At 30.7% G+C, this 13467-nt stretch overlaps 2 protein-coding genes across 2 annotated transcripts; one reads left to right on the forward strand and one right to left on the reverse strand.

The window, feature by feature from the left end:
* Nucleotides 1-4169, reverse strand: LOC123302668 (ras-related protein Rap1). Its single transcript, XM_044885710.1, has 5 exons — nucleotides 3776-4169; nucleotides 2457-2725; nucleotides 763-891; nucleotides 527-679; nucleotides 1-251 (listed from the first exon to the last, which is right to left on the reverse strand). Exons 2-5 carry the CDS (start codon nucleotides 2637-2639, stop codon nucleotides 162-164), a joined length of 555 nt encoding a protein of 184 aa, XP_044741645.1. The 5' UTR covers nucleotides 2640-2725; nucleotides 3776-4169; the 3' UTR covers nucleotides 1-161.
* A 1385-nt stretch (nucleotides 4170-5554) lies between these two features.
* Nucleotides 5555-10756, forward strand: LOC123302636 (regulator of G-protein signaling 7). Its single transcript, XM_044885666.1, has 7 exons — nucleotides 5555-5724; nucleotides 6504-6763; nucleotides 7131-7434; nucleotides 7509-7732; nucleotides 7931-8157; nucleotides 8226-8745; nucleotides 10495-10756. The coding sequence occupies exons 2-7, from the start codon at nucleotides 6557-6559 to the stop codon at nucleotides 10558-10560; spliced, it is 1548 nt and encodes a 515-aa protein (XP_044741601.1). The 5' UTR covers nucleotides 5555-5724; nucleotides 6504-6556; the 3' UTR covers nucleotides 10561-10756.
* Nucleotides 10757-13467: the final 2711 nt, after the last annotated feature.

Raw genomic sequence — 13467 nt, forward strand, 5'->3', positions numbered from 1 at the left:
TTTTGTATGTTTAATTATTTATGTTTTGTTAAATGTTTAAACTATATTTTCATTTTGGTTTCATGAAATCTTTCATAATAAATGTTGTTTGTTGAAAATGTTTGTTTTATTTTTTCTGAACTCGCATCATTCCAAAAATATTTTGTTTTATTTCGATACTTTTAAAGTAGCGTGCATAATGGTTTCTTCTTCTTGCTCTTTGTTTTCTCTGGCGATTTTTTGTTTATTTGTCGCACTAAATCGTAAAATATCTGGAAAAGAAATTGTTTTTTTTATTCAAATCTCATGAGAAAACAAGTTGTGGAGTTTTTTTTATCAAAGTTCAAGTTATCGAAGCCTAAAAGAATCAATTATGAGACAAAAAACGTTCCAAATAATTGAAATATACCGAGAACTGTCAAAGAAAGCCCTGAAGCCCTCAGAGTAATTTATGTTACACCCTGTATAATTTAAATAAATTTTTAAGAATTTGATCACAATTAAAATGATTAAAACTTAAAATCGAGTAATAGTGAGTAATACATACATCATTAACATTAATTTTGGCTTTGGCAGAGGTTTCCATGAAGGCACAGTTGAACTGGCGCGCCAAATTACCGCCCTGATCTTTGCCCACAACTCGTTCGTCCTCCAAATCACACTTGTTACCTACGAGAACCATAGGCACATCATCTGTATCCTGTAAAGATCACAAATACTAATTATATATACAATATGTCCAAGGTGTGCCATGTGCCATGTTAAATGGGGGCATACACATACCTTAACTCTTAAAATTTGTTCACGTAAGTCTTGTAAATCATTGAAAGTTGATTGTGCAGTTATTGAATATACCAATACGAATCCTTGTCCATTTTTCATGTAGAGATCACGCATTGCAGTAAATTGTTCCTAAAAAACATATTTTTTATTTGAGACTACATTCAAATAAAATTCGTAAACGTTACGTTATTTTTACAAGCCAGAATTATTAAAATGTCGTCAAGGAACTCGATTTTTGTATCGCTAACGTCCACAATTGGGTTCTTAGCACATTTTTAAACAGAAGCCATATCCTAGGAAAACTGAATTTATCCCTTTTTTCAAGATGGCGGAAAATCCACGAATCGAAGTTAAGCTTTTCTAGGCCTCCCCCACGTAATATTAAAAATTTAGTTAGTTAAGTTCATATGCTTAGCTACCCCGTTTTTCCCGACGTAATGACTGGACTAATATTTATCATTTCACTTTCCTGTTAAAATTAATCATAATTATTCATTAGTTTTTAATTAAATAATTATAAATTCATTTGAAACTAAACAGAATTAAATTATTTATAATAAATTAATTTAAAACTAAACAATAATTATAATTAATTTGAACAGGAAATAGATTATATAACTATTATTAATTACGTTGCGTTGATAAACAACAGTCTATGATTATCATATCATAGACTTATAAAACTACTTTAGTTCACATGAAGAAAATAACAAGAAATCTAAATAGAAAGAATTGAAAATAATAGTGATTCAATTAATTAGTCAAGTTGGGTGAAATTTACTGAAGTTTTGGGTACAGCAATGTCACCCACCCACCTTTGTGTCAATTTTTAGCTTTTTTATCTGTAGAATACAAATTTTCATATACACGGAAGAACAAAAATGATGATTTCGAAAAAATCAATGATTTTCCACGTTTTCCAAAATTTTTTGCAATTTAATCGAAAACTGTACAGTTTAGAGAAAAAACAGGCCAGTCCTAAGTAATCGGCAGTAAAATTTACATTAATGTACAAATTTTCCGTGTTTACTTAGTAGCTCTATGACAAATTCGTGTAGTCGAATGCCTAAGACTCAATAACATTGGACGATTAGTTCTGTCATTGGACGATTAGTTCTGTCAGCATTTGTACCTCGACTTACCAGGCCATTTTCTTTTTAAAAATATTCAGGAAGGTTCATAGATCAAATTGTACATCTAACTTAGTGACTTCAAATCGTTAGATTATAAACTAACAATATTGTTAGTTTATAATCTAACGAAAATAAACACGTTAGATTTTAAGTCTTATTTATAGTCTCAACAAATTCACAATCTATTGACAGTTCAGCGTTGCCAACTCTACCAACTTTAAAGTAGATCTAACAACTTTGAGTATTCTTAGAATAGAAAGTTGGTAGATTACCAACTTTGAGTAATTCAAAGTAACTAGATCTACCAACTTTTCAGTTCATATCTACCACTTAGACAGATTTTGGGTTGGCAACGCTGCGACAGTTTATAATCTGACTAGATTTATTATGAACCAACGATTCTTGGAACATCAACCTAATGACATATACATTTTACTGGAACACTTTGTAAGTATGTACTTTATTTAAAGGCAAAAATGTTTAGGTTTGATTCGAAAAAATCTGTTGGTGTTTTTGATTTGTGGCTTGTAATGTTTGTGTTTGATTATAATAAATACGTACCGTTCCAGCCGTATCTAATATTTCCAACATACATTGCTGTCCATCGACCTCGACCTGTTTTCGATAACTGTCTTCTATCGTTGGATCATATTTCTCAACAAATATACCTTGCACAAATTGCACTGTTAATGCTGATTTACCGACACCTCCAGAACCCAACACCACTATTTTGTATTCACGCATTTTTTATTTGTATTTTTTCAGTACGGCTACGGCTACGACTACGGCAGTGTTTTGTGATTGCGTAATTTACAACAAAAACAAATTATCTAGAAGAATAAAATTTTTATTAAAAACAGACCTTCAAAAAACAAAACCTTAAAGCTAAAACCCTAAAAAAAAGAGCGTGTGTCACGACTTTGAGTGGTAGTTCTGGTCTTGTGGTTCCACAGGAGCTGGAGATTCTGACTAGAGCTAGCTAACTCATACTGATGATGACTACTTTATAAACGAAACACGTATTAATCCAAAAATTAATCTATGAATCGAAATTGATATAAAATTTTATTCATTCTGTGAATGAAAATACTTCTTCAGAAATGTATCCAGAAAATGGGTTTCTTCTGAATAAATGTTAACTAATTTTGGAATTTCTGGCTTTCAGAATAAAGTTTACCCAAAATTTGGAGGTTTAAATTAGAAATCTTTATGGAATATATGCAAAAAAATCATCTAATTTCACTTAAAATTTTAATGAAAAAAATGATAATCTTAAGGTTGAATAAAACATTTTGTTAAAGTTTAAGGTTGTTGGTGTATTTCGTATAGTTAAGAAATCCTACAAATAGTTTTTTAAATGAATCAGATCATTTTAAAAAGAGTTCTTTTTTATCGTTTCTAATCAAAAAGTAATTTTCTGTTATCTGATAAAGTGAGGTTTTCCGGTGTTATAAATAAATCGTAACATTTCACGATTAACACCAACCATCTTAAAATGAACTTAAATTGAATTAAATTTCGTTGAAACAACCACAAATTTAATTAAAAATGTTAATTAATCTTCAGTTAAAAATTTAAGTAGGCGCCCTCTTTAGTTCAATTATTAAAAAAAAAAAAAAACTGTTTAAAAAGGTTAGTCACCACTTTAGTCAGAAAACTGTCAGACGAATTACAGTACACTGAATCATCAATAAAATGACTTAATCAAGAATTTTTGAGACTTAATTAACTTAAATGAAGTTAATTTAGTGCAAAAATAAAACTAACCTTAATATATAATTAACAAAAAAAGGATTAGATAAAAAAAAATTCAATAAAAACATGAAATTTCTAAAATTGGCAGAAAATGTTCACTAAAAAAAAATGAAAAATTCACTTACAAAATAAACACAATAGTTTCAAAAAAACAAAAAACACACGTTTTTGACAATGAGAAAAAAAATTAGGCCGCCATGACCATTTTCAAACACTTTTAAATCAAATTCAATTTATATATATATACGAAATGTATATATATATATATATTTTCAATAGGTCCTTAAAAACACTTGCCACGCACAAATTTCGATCAAAAGCACTATAAAATTTTGGGTTTATGGAAGTTTTCGAGCTATAACCGTATATAATTCCTAAATAAATGAATATTCAATTTGTATGTTATCATGGGCGATGCCTTCAATGCTTCCGTCGACTGTCGTCTGTTCCGTGCAGTATATAATCTGTGGTGTTCTTGTGCGAAAAACCACAATGACTAATACAAGATGGATATATATGAAATGTGATTAGTTCAACAAAGATAACAATATTCATGTTACAATCCACAAGTAAATGTTGGAATTAACTCGAATTGAATCAAGACCAACCAAGTTGAAGTTGAATGTTGATAACTTATTCATTTATTAAATATGAGTAGAATTTTTTTATAAATTTTAATCAATTTTCATTTTTTTATCGCAAATACTTTTCAAAATAATTGTTGAATAAATATGTTGTTTATTGATACTTTCTAATCAAAATTGTTCGTTATCAAAACTGCATAATATAAATATTCGATATTGTTCTTAAATGACACATTCATTGAAATATTTCAAAAAATTGGAATGATTCATCTACAACGTTCCGTTTACAATCAATTTGTCGCCGTGCGACATATAAACAAGGGTTACATGCCTATTCACCTAGAAAATTCATACCCCCAATCATTTCATTTTCGGAAATTCACCCTTAATCATTTTGTTATTTAAAAAAAAAAAACTCATGACATCAGGTGGCAGACCCATAGTATCTCGACTACATTAGAAACATGGTCAACCCGTAGAAGCCCTGGCTATTTCATTCATATGCTAAACGAAAAGGTCAGAGAAAATACCAATTTATGCCCCACTATAACCTTTCGTATTACAGATTTGGTAGTTTCGACGGAGTGAAGATTTCTTCTTGAAAAATCAAAGCGTATTGAACAAGAGAAGTTGATTCCTTTATTCTAAATCTGTAAGATTCCGCTCCAGAAAGTTTCTTGACCCGTCTATATAAAGATATAGCCGGGAAGACGAAGTAAAATTAGGTACATCTCGATTCAATTCCTTACGGAAAGGAACGATTAACCTAAATTTTTGGCCGAAACGATAAATCGGAACAATAGAATCCTGTACTATTTCCACAAGTGGGGTCACAGTTTCCAATCTCTTAAACTCAAGATAGGCCAAAAAGAGAAACAATATTTTACATAAAATCGAATTCTGTACGACAGATGCGATTTATATTAAATTGACTAGATTGTAAGCCCTTGTTGTATCAGATTGCGTATGCGTCAAATAGTGAATAATCAAACAGTGCTACCAAATACCAACCTAATAAAATAAAAAAATTACTTATTGACAATGTTTTTGTCAAGAATAAATTGTCGTCCATTATAAAATTGAAAAAACTAGATTCGTTTTTCAAATTCAAACAATAAAATTTTCAAAATGTAAAGCATTCTACGTACAGTTTTTTTTGTTTATATTTACAAATTTACACACAGTAAATAACATACAAACATGTCGATCAAAATTTATTTAAAATTTCAACGTTATTTTTTAATTTGATAAAAAAAAAACGTTTTTTTTTCTTTGGATTGAATATTTTTTTTTTGGGCTTTTATGATTTCCTTTAATTTATTGATATTTTTTCATTTTTTTCAATTCGAGTATTTTTGAGAAATGTTGTTTGTGGATATTTGAAATCGATAGTTTTATTTATATTTATTTATCGCATTATAAATTTGGGCTTAATGGTGCTGAATGCTAATGTTATCAATATTTCAGATTTTTCATTTGAATTCAAAAAGGTTCGTGTTCGTCATAATTTTTGATTGACGTCACAATTTTAATATCTAGTGTGTTGCATTTTGTGCATGAGTTATTAATTCAACCAAGCATGCAATTTTCATTTTGTTCCTATTACCTCATATTACCCCACTTACCCAATTTATTATTAGAGACCACTTATTCCCATTTTTTTAACTCTTTGATGGAATGAAATAATTTTTTTTTAATTGGCGGGTAAATTTTATTTACCGTCAACGTTAATTTGTTGGTAATTTTAATATTGTTTGATGTTTCGAAGCCAATTTTTTGTATATGGCTTAAAAAATCTATAGCTTTTTAAATTTGGAATGAACTATCCTCAATTTATCCCTTTTTTTATGAACTATCCCCGTAAGTTAAAGTTTGTTGGAATGCTTTAGAATTAAGGTGACCATAGACGTCAATTTTTTTTACGAGCGACTCGTGATTAAGGTTGTACGCCTACTAAGAACGTATTCATTAAATATGTATGGCGTAAGTGAATTATTTATAATTTTTAAGGTTCTCCGATGCCTTTGGAATTGAGTGATTCTTCGATTAGTTCCTTCTCTAAATTAAAATAGTAACTACATGTCAGAATACTAAATTTGTAGATTTTTATGATAAATGTGTGTTCCACCTCGGAGGGGTGAACTCACTCAACTTAAATAAGGTAAACTGATGTAATCTTGGATGATAAAAAAATGACGTGTATGGGAACCTTTAGAATAATACAATTTGTACTTTTTTTTATTTGTTTGTAAAATTTTCTAAAATTTAGTGAACTGTGGAATTGTGAGACATTTGAATTGAAATTTAAAGACGTGCAGAGCGATGGTCACTATGAGTTCTGATAAGTTCGCTTCGCGACACAAAGTTGATCGCACAGATGCGTCTGCAAGCGGGACAACCCATGCAACGCCCAGCAGCAGTAATTTAAATGCAACAAATGAATCATGTAATTCGATAAGTTCAACAATTCCAGTAACGATATCGACAGACGATGCTTCGAATATACCAAATTTTCTTGTGTATCAAAAAGTACGTAGCGAATATTCGGGGTAATAAAAAATAACAACCGAAATAAGATAAGAACAGCAAGAGGTATGCCGCATACGGCTCTCTAGACGTAAATATCTGAAAAAGGTAAAATGATACCTTTTTTTAAAAAGGTATCATTTGTAAATCAAATGAAGCTACTGGGAAGCTATTTCGTGGTGAGAGGGAGCGTAGAAAGCGGTTACAGTTTCTCTGCCAAGATTCAAAGTTTCGGATCCAAACATTCTATGTTATTTGCACCTGCTGGTCGTAGTAATTATTTCTGTGTTGTTATTTTTTTTACCTCGAAAACCGAAATGTCTTTTGAGCGGTGAAAGAAGAAGTAAATAATGAAAATTTTTTATTATAGATGGAAAAAATAGTTGAGAAAATGCAAGATGAAGTAAGTGGCGTTCCAGTACGTACAGTTAAAAGTTTAATGTCAAAAATTCCATCAGTTTTTACTGGTTCCGATCTGATTATGTGGATGATAAAAAATTTAAAAATGGATCAAACGGAAGCATTACATTTAGCACATTTAATGGCAGCGCATGGCTATTTTTTTCCAATTGATGAACATATGCTTACTGTTAAAAATGATAATTCCTTTTATCGATTTCAAACCCCATATTTTTGGCCCTCAAATTGTTGGGAACCTGAGAATACTGATTATGGTACGTTAGAAACTTCATTCGGTCACTTTGCAAGACTTTTTCTCGTAATAAATAATGATTAATGAAATTTTTAGCTGTTTATTTATGTAAGCGAACAATGCAAAATAAAACTCGTCTAGAGTTGGCCGATTATGAAGCTGAAAATTTAGCTCGTTTACAAAAAATGTTCTCACGTAAATGGGAATTTATATTCATGCAAGCGGAAGCTCAAAGTAAAGTTGATAAGAAACGTGATAAGTTAGAACGAAAAGTTTTGGATAGTCAAGAGCGTGCTTTTTGGGATGTACATCGACCAATGGTAAGTCAGTAATCTACATTTACTTATTTTTAACTCGCTCCTCGCCATAAAAAGCTTGTCTGATCGCTGTTGCCCATTTTTCAATCATTATTCAAGACTGCTTAACTTTCTTTTTCCTTGCATTTCTCATAATTTCGAACGATTAAACCGCTTCTGATGATTTTGGAAAGAAATTTGAAAGGTTTGATTTGTTTTTAGCCTGGTTGTGTAAATACTACAGAAATAAATATAAAAAAAGCGTGTCGTATGAATCGTGCGGCAACTGCAAATAAATTTTTACAATTAGGTACGTCTAGTAATAAATCAGCGGCACCAAATATCGATCCACAAAATGATAACCCATTGGGTATGCTAAAAAAACAAAATGCACGCTTAAAATTACGATTAGAACGTCGAAATATTAAAATATCGAAAGTTGCTGAAGCGTAAGTAATATTTGCACTATTTTTACCAAACACTCTGTACCTAGATGAACTGTATTGTTTATTTTTAGGATAATAAACTATTATGAACAATATGTGGAATACGATTACTTTTTGGTATCGCCAGAGCAATCGAATCCATGGCTAACAGACAATCCTGAATTTTGGGAACAAGAGAAACAAACGAAAGATATCTCGGCACGACGTGTTAAACGATGGTCTTTCTGTCTGCAAGAAGTACTACAAGATCCAGCTGGACGTGAACATTTTATGAAATTTTTAGAAAAGGAATTCAGTGGGGAAAATTTAAAATTTTGGGAAGCTGTACAAGAATTAAAAGCGTTACCACAATCTGCGGTACAAGCTAAAGTCGAAGAAATATGGAATGAATATCTAGCACCGGATGCCAGTTGTCCTATAAATGTGGACTCACATTCGTACGAGACTACGAAAAAGAACATGGAGAATCCAGATCGTTGGGTGTTCGATGGTGCTGCCGCGCATGTCTACCATCTTATGAAAAGTGATAGTTATTCACGGTATCTCAGATCGGAAATGTATAAGGATTTTTTGAATAATTCCAAAAAAAAGGTAATACAACCTTTTTCATTTTTCAACAGATCATTCGGTTATTAAGATTTCAATGTTCTACTAAATTCATGCAAATTTTTGAAGATTTCTGGTCTTTTAAATGTAGTTTATCTTCCACAACTTTATGTCATTTAGCCAAGTGTCATATTCCTCAAGGAGACTTGGAGAACCCTCCCTACGTTTGATTTCTTAGTCTAGTCTAGTTTTAGAAACCTTTTTTAGTGGTTGTCAAATAGAAAAACGTCTAATTAGTGACCTTAAGATCAAAGATGGCGATTTTTAGTTCGAATTATAGATATAAACTGTAATTAGAAATCTATCGACTATAAATTCTTGATTTAAAACATATATGATCTTCTAAAGACTTAGTTATTGAAATAAATACCACGATACTCAAAATAAAATTTTAAAGACTTGTTAAGTTCGATAGTTGTTTTAAAGAAATCTTCTTCTGAGAAAAATTCCACTGTGGTACATGCTAGGAATTTTCATATTTAAAAAAATTAACTCGTCCGTAAAAATCGGAAAGATTCGAAAAATCGGTTTAAAAAAAAAAAGAAGGCATTTTAATAAAAAAAACAAGATATAGAGGTTTGTAGCGCTAAAAAAACTAAAACAATGAGACTTGCTGAACGAGAAAACACGGTTTTGTCGCGCCACCAGTTTAAAGACAAGCTATAACGAGCTCCAACTCCAGCTTTTCTATTCGCCATGGGAACTGATTCTAGCGCTGTCTGGTGGTAGAAAATTGAAGCTGTCTATGACAAGTCAAATTTCAACTGAAATAAGAGTACGAACATAAATTTGACTTGTCATAGACAGCTTCTATTTTCTACCACTAGACAGCGCTAAAATCAGTTCCCATGGCGAATTCATGGGCGGAGTGTCCAGTGCATTAGTGAGCAATTGTTTTCTCTTGGTGATTGCTGAAATCAGCCACTGTTTGCAATGGACCCAGACTGAACCTTACCTGTACATGTTTTAAGATTTGAATTTCCTAAATTCGTGGCACGTTTAAGATGATTTTTTCGTTGTAAATGAAGTCTCCCTAGATATTAAAGTGCCTGTTTTAAAATTACAATTAAAAGTAGTGGTCGTGTTTAGAGATTACATTCGTATTTAATTAATGGAAAAAAAAAGAAAAAAAAAAAACAGAGTATGATTAAGTATAAATTTCATTTTCAAAATTGGCTTCCTTTACCAACACTATGGTTTAAAACATGGTGTAAGTATGTCCCACCCAGGACAGTCACTGTAACCTAACCTAACCTAACCGTGGTTTAGAACAACAAAAATTCTTCAAAATTTGTGTAAATATGTAAATATTTTTTTAAAAATTGTTTTTCCTAACCTTTCTGTTTGACGGTTATTCAAATTGCTGGTCGACATTCTCGGGAATAATTTCTAGATTGTGATGAAACTCTTTGATAACTAATTTTGACACAAAAAATTTGAATGATCGTCAAATACCTTAAAAAGTTCACTTTCAATTGATTCTTTAAATTTTTGGATTATTTTTGGTACAAAATTTTCATCCACAGTTCATTTTGTACAAAGAATCATTCCCATAAAATCCCCTTCGTCAATCAATGTAGAATTAATTATTTTGAGTTTGATTCCTTGATTGGTTCAAAAGAACGGATTCATTCTAATAAACTGAATAAAAGAAGGAACGCATGCGTACTCTAAACATGGCCAATAACTTTGTAAAAAAATCACAAACCTAATTTTCACGTTAATTATTTTCAGACATCGATGAAAGGAATACGTTCAATAGTATCATTTTCTGCACGCAAAGAAAATGCAACTACTTAAGAAACCCCGCTCCCTACCCAAAATTTTCTGAATTCAAATTTCAAATTCGCAAATCGATTTGATACCAAAACAAAAAAATGGACAATTTTTTTTTAAAATTAATAATAAGTATGATTTATCCATAGACTTATGAAATATTATATAGATGCAACATATGTCATTGTATTTTCTGAGTTTATGGAGAAAAAAAAAAAGATTTTATCCAAAAAATAATCATTAAAAAAAAAAAAAAAACAAATGAAAATCACACCTGCCAATCAAAAATAAACCAATTTCAAAATAAAATTAAGCGAAAGAGGATCAAATGTGTGTTTTACTATTTTTGATTTTATAGTGATGACTGAAAATTTTACAAAATACTCGTAGTTGTCAGACTATAAGATAGTGACAGATTTCGGTGCTATATTTTCTCGCTTCTGTTTCGTAGGGGGCTAAAAAGTCTTTCAAAATTGACTCAACGGGGAGGAATTTGAGAGTGAATTGTGATTAAATCGAAAATTTTTTTTTTCATTCAATTTTCAGATCCTTAATCACAGAAAATCATCCAAAGGTCGCTTCCTCTTGGATGAAATAACTCTTGTTCGCCGTTTCTTTTTCTGTCACTCAGTTCCGAAGCCTCGTCAAGATCCTGGCTTTCTGTTTGAAGTGTAACAATTTGACTAGTCAGTGGAAATGCGTTTCATAAATGGCTGCATTTACAGGACTATATTCTTAGTTCAAATTAGTGTGGAGAAGTTTTCAATGGGGAGGGGGAGGAGCTTTTTTTCCTCATTATAATAAAAATTGAGTTACTTTTAAAGCTTCCTTCGAAATAAAAGCAAGAGAATAAGGTACTTTAGCCTGTCATCGTCTTATGTCCCTAGTCTTATGTCCCTTCTTTTTTGTGACCCTTGTCCCCTCTGATGGTGTATAAAAAATTGTATGTTTATGAAATGAAAAACTATTGTATTTATTCTTGTAGTATTAATTTTTAGTGATGTAAGCAGTAAGCGTGTTATTTACAAGTGCACACAACCAAAATTTAAAATAAAAACATGCTAGACTAGCATGCTTAGCATAGTTTTCCTTAAGTCTTAAGTTTTCCTTCTTCAATTCATTTTCCTTTCATATTGTTCTTTGACGGAGCTGTATATGTATCAACTGTAAAAATTAACAATTGAAGAATTGATTTATGTCCAAAAAAAGAAATTATAACTAACTTCAACAAGTTTATGTCACTCCGTGCGCGCGCATCATAAAAATTAACTTTCATATTTTACATCTTTGAATCGACCTCTGACGTAAAGGGATCATTCTCCGTCAAAATAAAAATCGATTTAAAGAAATAAAATTTTTCAATATTTCAATTCTTCAAAAGATTATTGATTTTTGAGTTTGTGTAAATTGATCCAAACAAACAAATTGCACAATTCGAAATTGAGTTTGTTCCATTTTAAATTGTACATTGAATAATCTTTGGAAATCAAAACTGACTGGTTCAAATGACATTGAAGTTTACAATCAACGTCCTGATAAGTAATCTGTACCTTTTATTTATCTGAAAAAATTATCTGCTGAGAGAAATGTCAGTAGAAACTAAATTTGATGACTATAACCGACTGTTAAAAGATAAGTTGTACCTTTTGATGTTCCCAGGCGCGGATTCAAAAAAGGTTTTGGTCACAGCCACTCGAAAATCGGCCAAATGTGAGTCGGACTATGAACTCGCTCATGATCGATATAGAGTATTTCTACAAAGGAGATGTTTACAAAATATATGACGCTCTGACTAAGATTTTGCTAAAATTATCTTGCTAAATGGTCGGTATTAGCGATACCTGTAAATTAAATCTATAAGTGGATGCGCAGCAAAATGAAACAAACTCCTTACAATACAAAGTAATCCCATTTTATGTTTTTTTAAATATTTTTCATCCAAAATAAATGGTTTTGTGTCTTGAATTTAAAAATACGGTGTTTTTCTCAAATCAAAAAAAAAAACTATTGATCATATCGATAAAAATCGATATAGTGTATTAAATCAAAAACAAACAAAAAATCACTTATCGTTTTTCTCGTTATATTTTCAAAAATAATAATTAAAATATTTAATCAAAAGTGTGTTCGATCCTTAAAATAAAAAACCAACCAAAAAACAAAAATTAACCATTTTAAAAAAGAGTCTTTGTTTAATGTCCATTCCATGTATTTTTATGTTCAATGTTTATAAAAAAAATTAGTCGTTAAGTATTCTTAAGTATATATATCTCTATCTCTGCCACTCACTATTCCTAACCTTTTTAATACTCATTTTAAGTACAATCGAAACCCGTTTTAACGTCAGTGAACGGACTCAAAACCATAGAGCTATTGTAAGAAGAGTGCGTAGGTAACTATGCTAATCTTAAGTAAGAGAGAGAACGCTGTCGAGTTATCGAATCTCTATCTATTATATGATGACGTCACCATAGAGGAACTATGACATATATATAATAGCTCTATGATTACAACACTAGGAGCCAATTTGGTGATATTTCCACTAAAATTATCTCTTTCCGAAGAAAAATGAAAGCCCGCTTGTCGACACCAAAAAATCGGGTTTCGATTTGTCTTTCGATGATCAGGATTAAGCTCCCACTACCTTAATAATTCTTGGTAGCTAATTCATTTCGATGATGACTCGTGATAGTGCATACGGGTACCTTGAGACTCCAGCTCAATTAGTCCTATATTTAACGTCTCATTGTTTACAAGATTCAAAATAAAGTGAACACGACTCAAAACTAATAAAATGTTGTTTAAAATAGTAAAAGTTGAGCAGCCATGGACTTATAAAATAATTTCTGCATTGTATTTATGTTTAAGGAAAAATGAAAAATGAAATCATATTCTAACGATTGGTCTTTCATTTTTCTTCAGAGAAAAGTA

The sequence above is a fragment of the Chrysoperla carnea genome, chromosome X (assembly GCF_905475395.1).
Source record: "Chrysoperla carnea chromosome X, inChrCarn1.1, whole genome shotgun sequence".
Lineage (NCBI taxonomy): Eukaryota > Metazoa > Arthropoda > Insecta > Neuroptera > Chrysopidae > Chrysoperla > Chrysoperla carnea.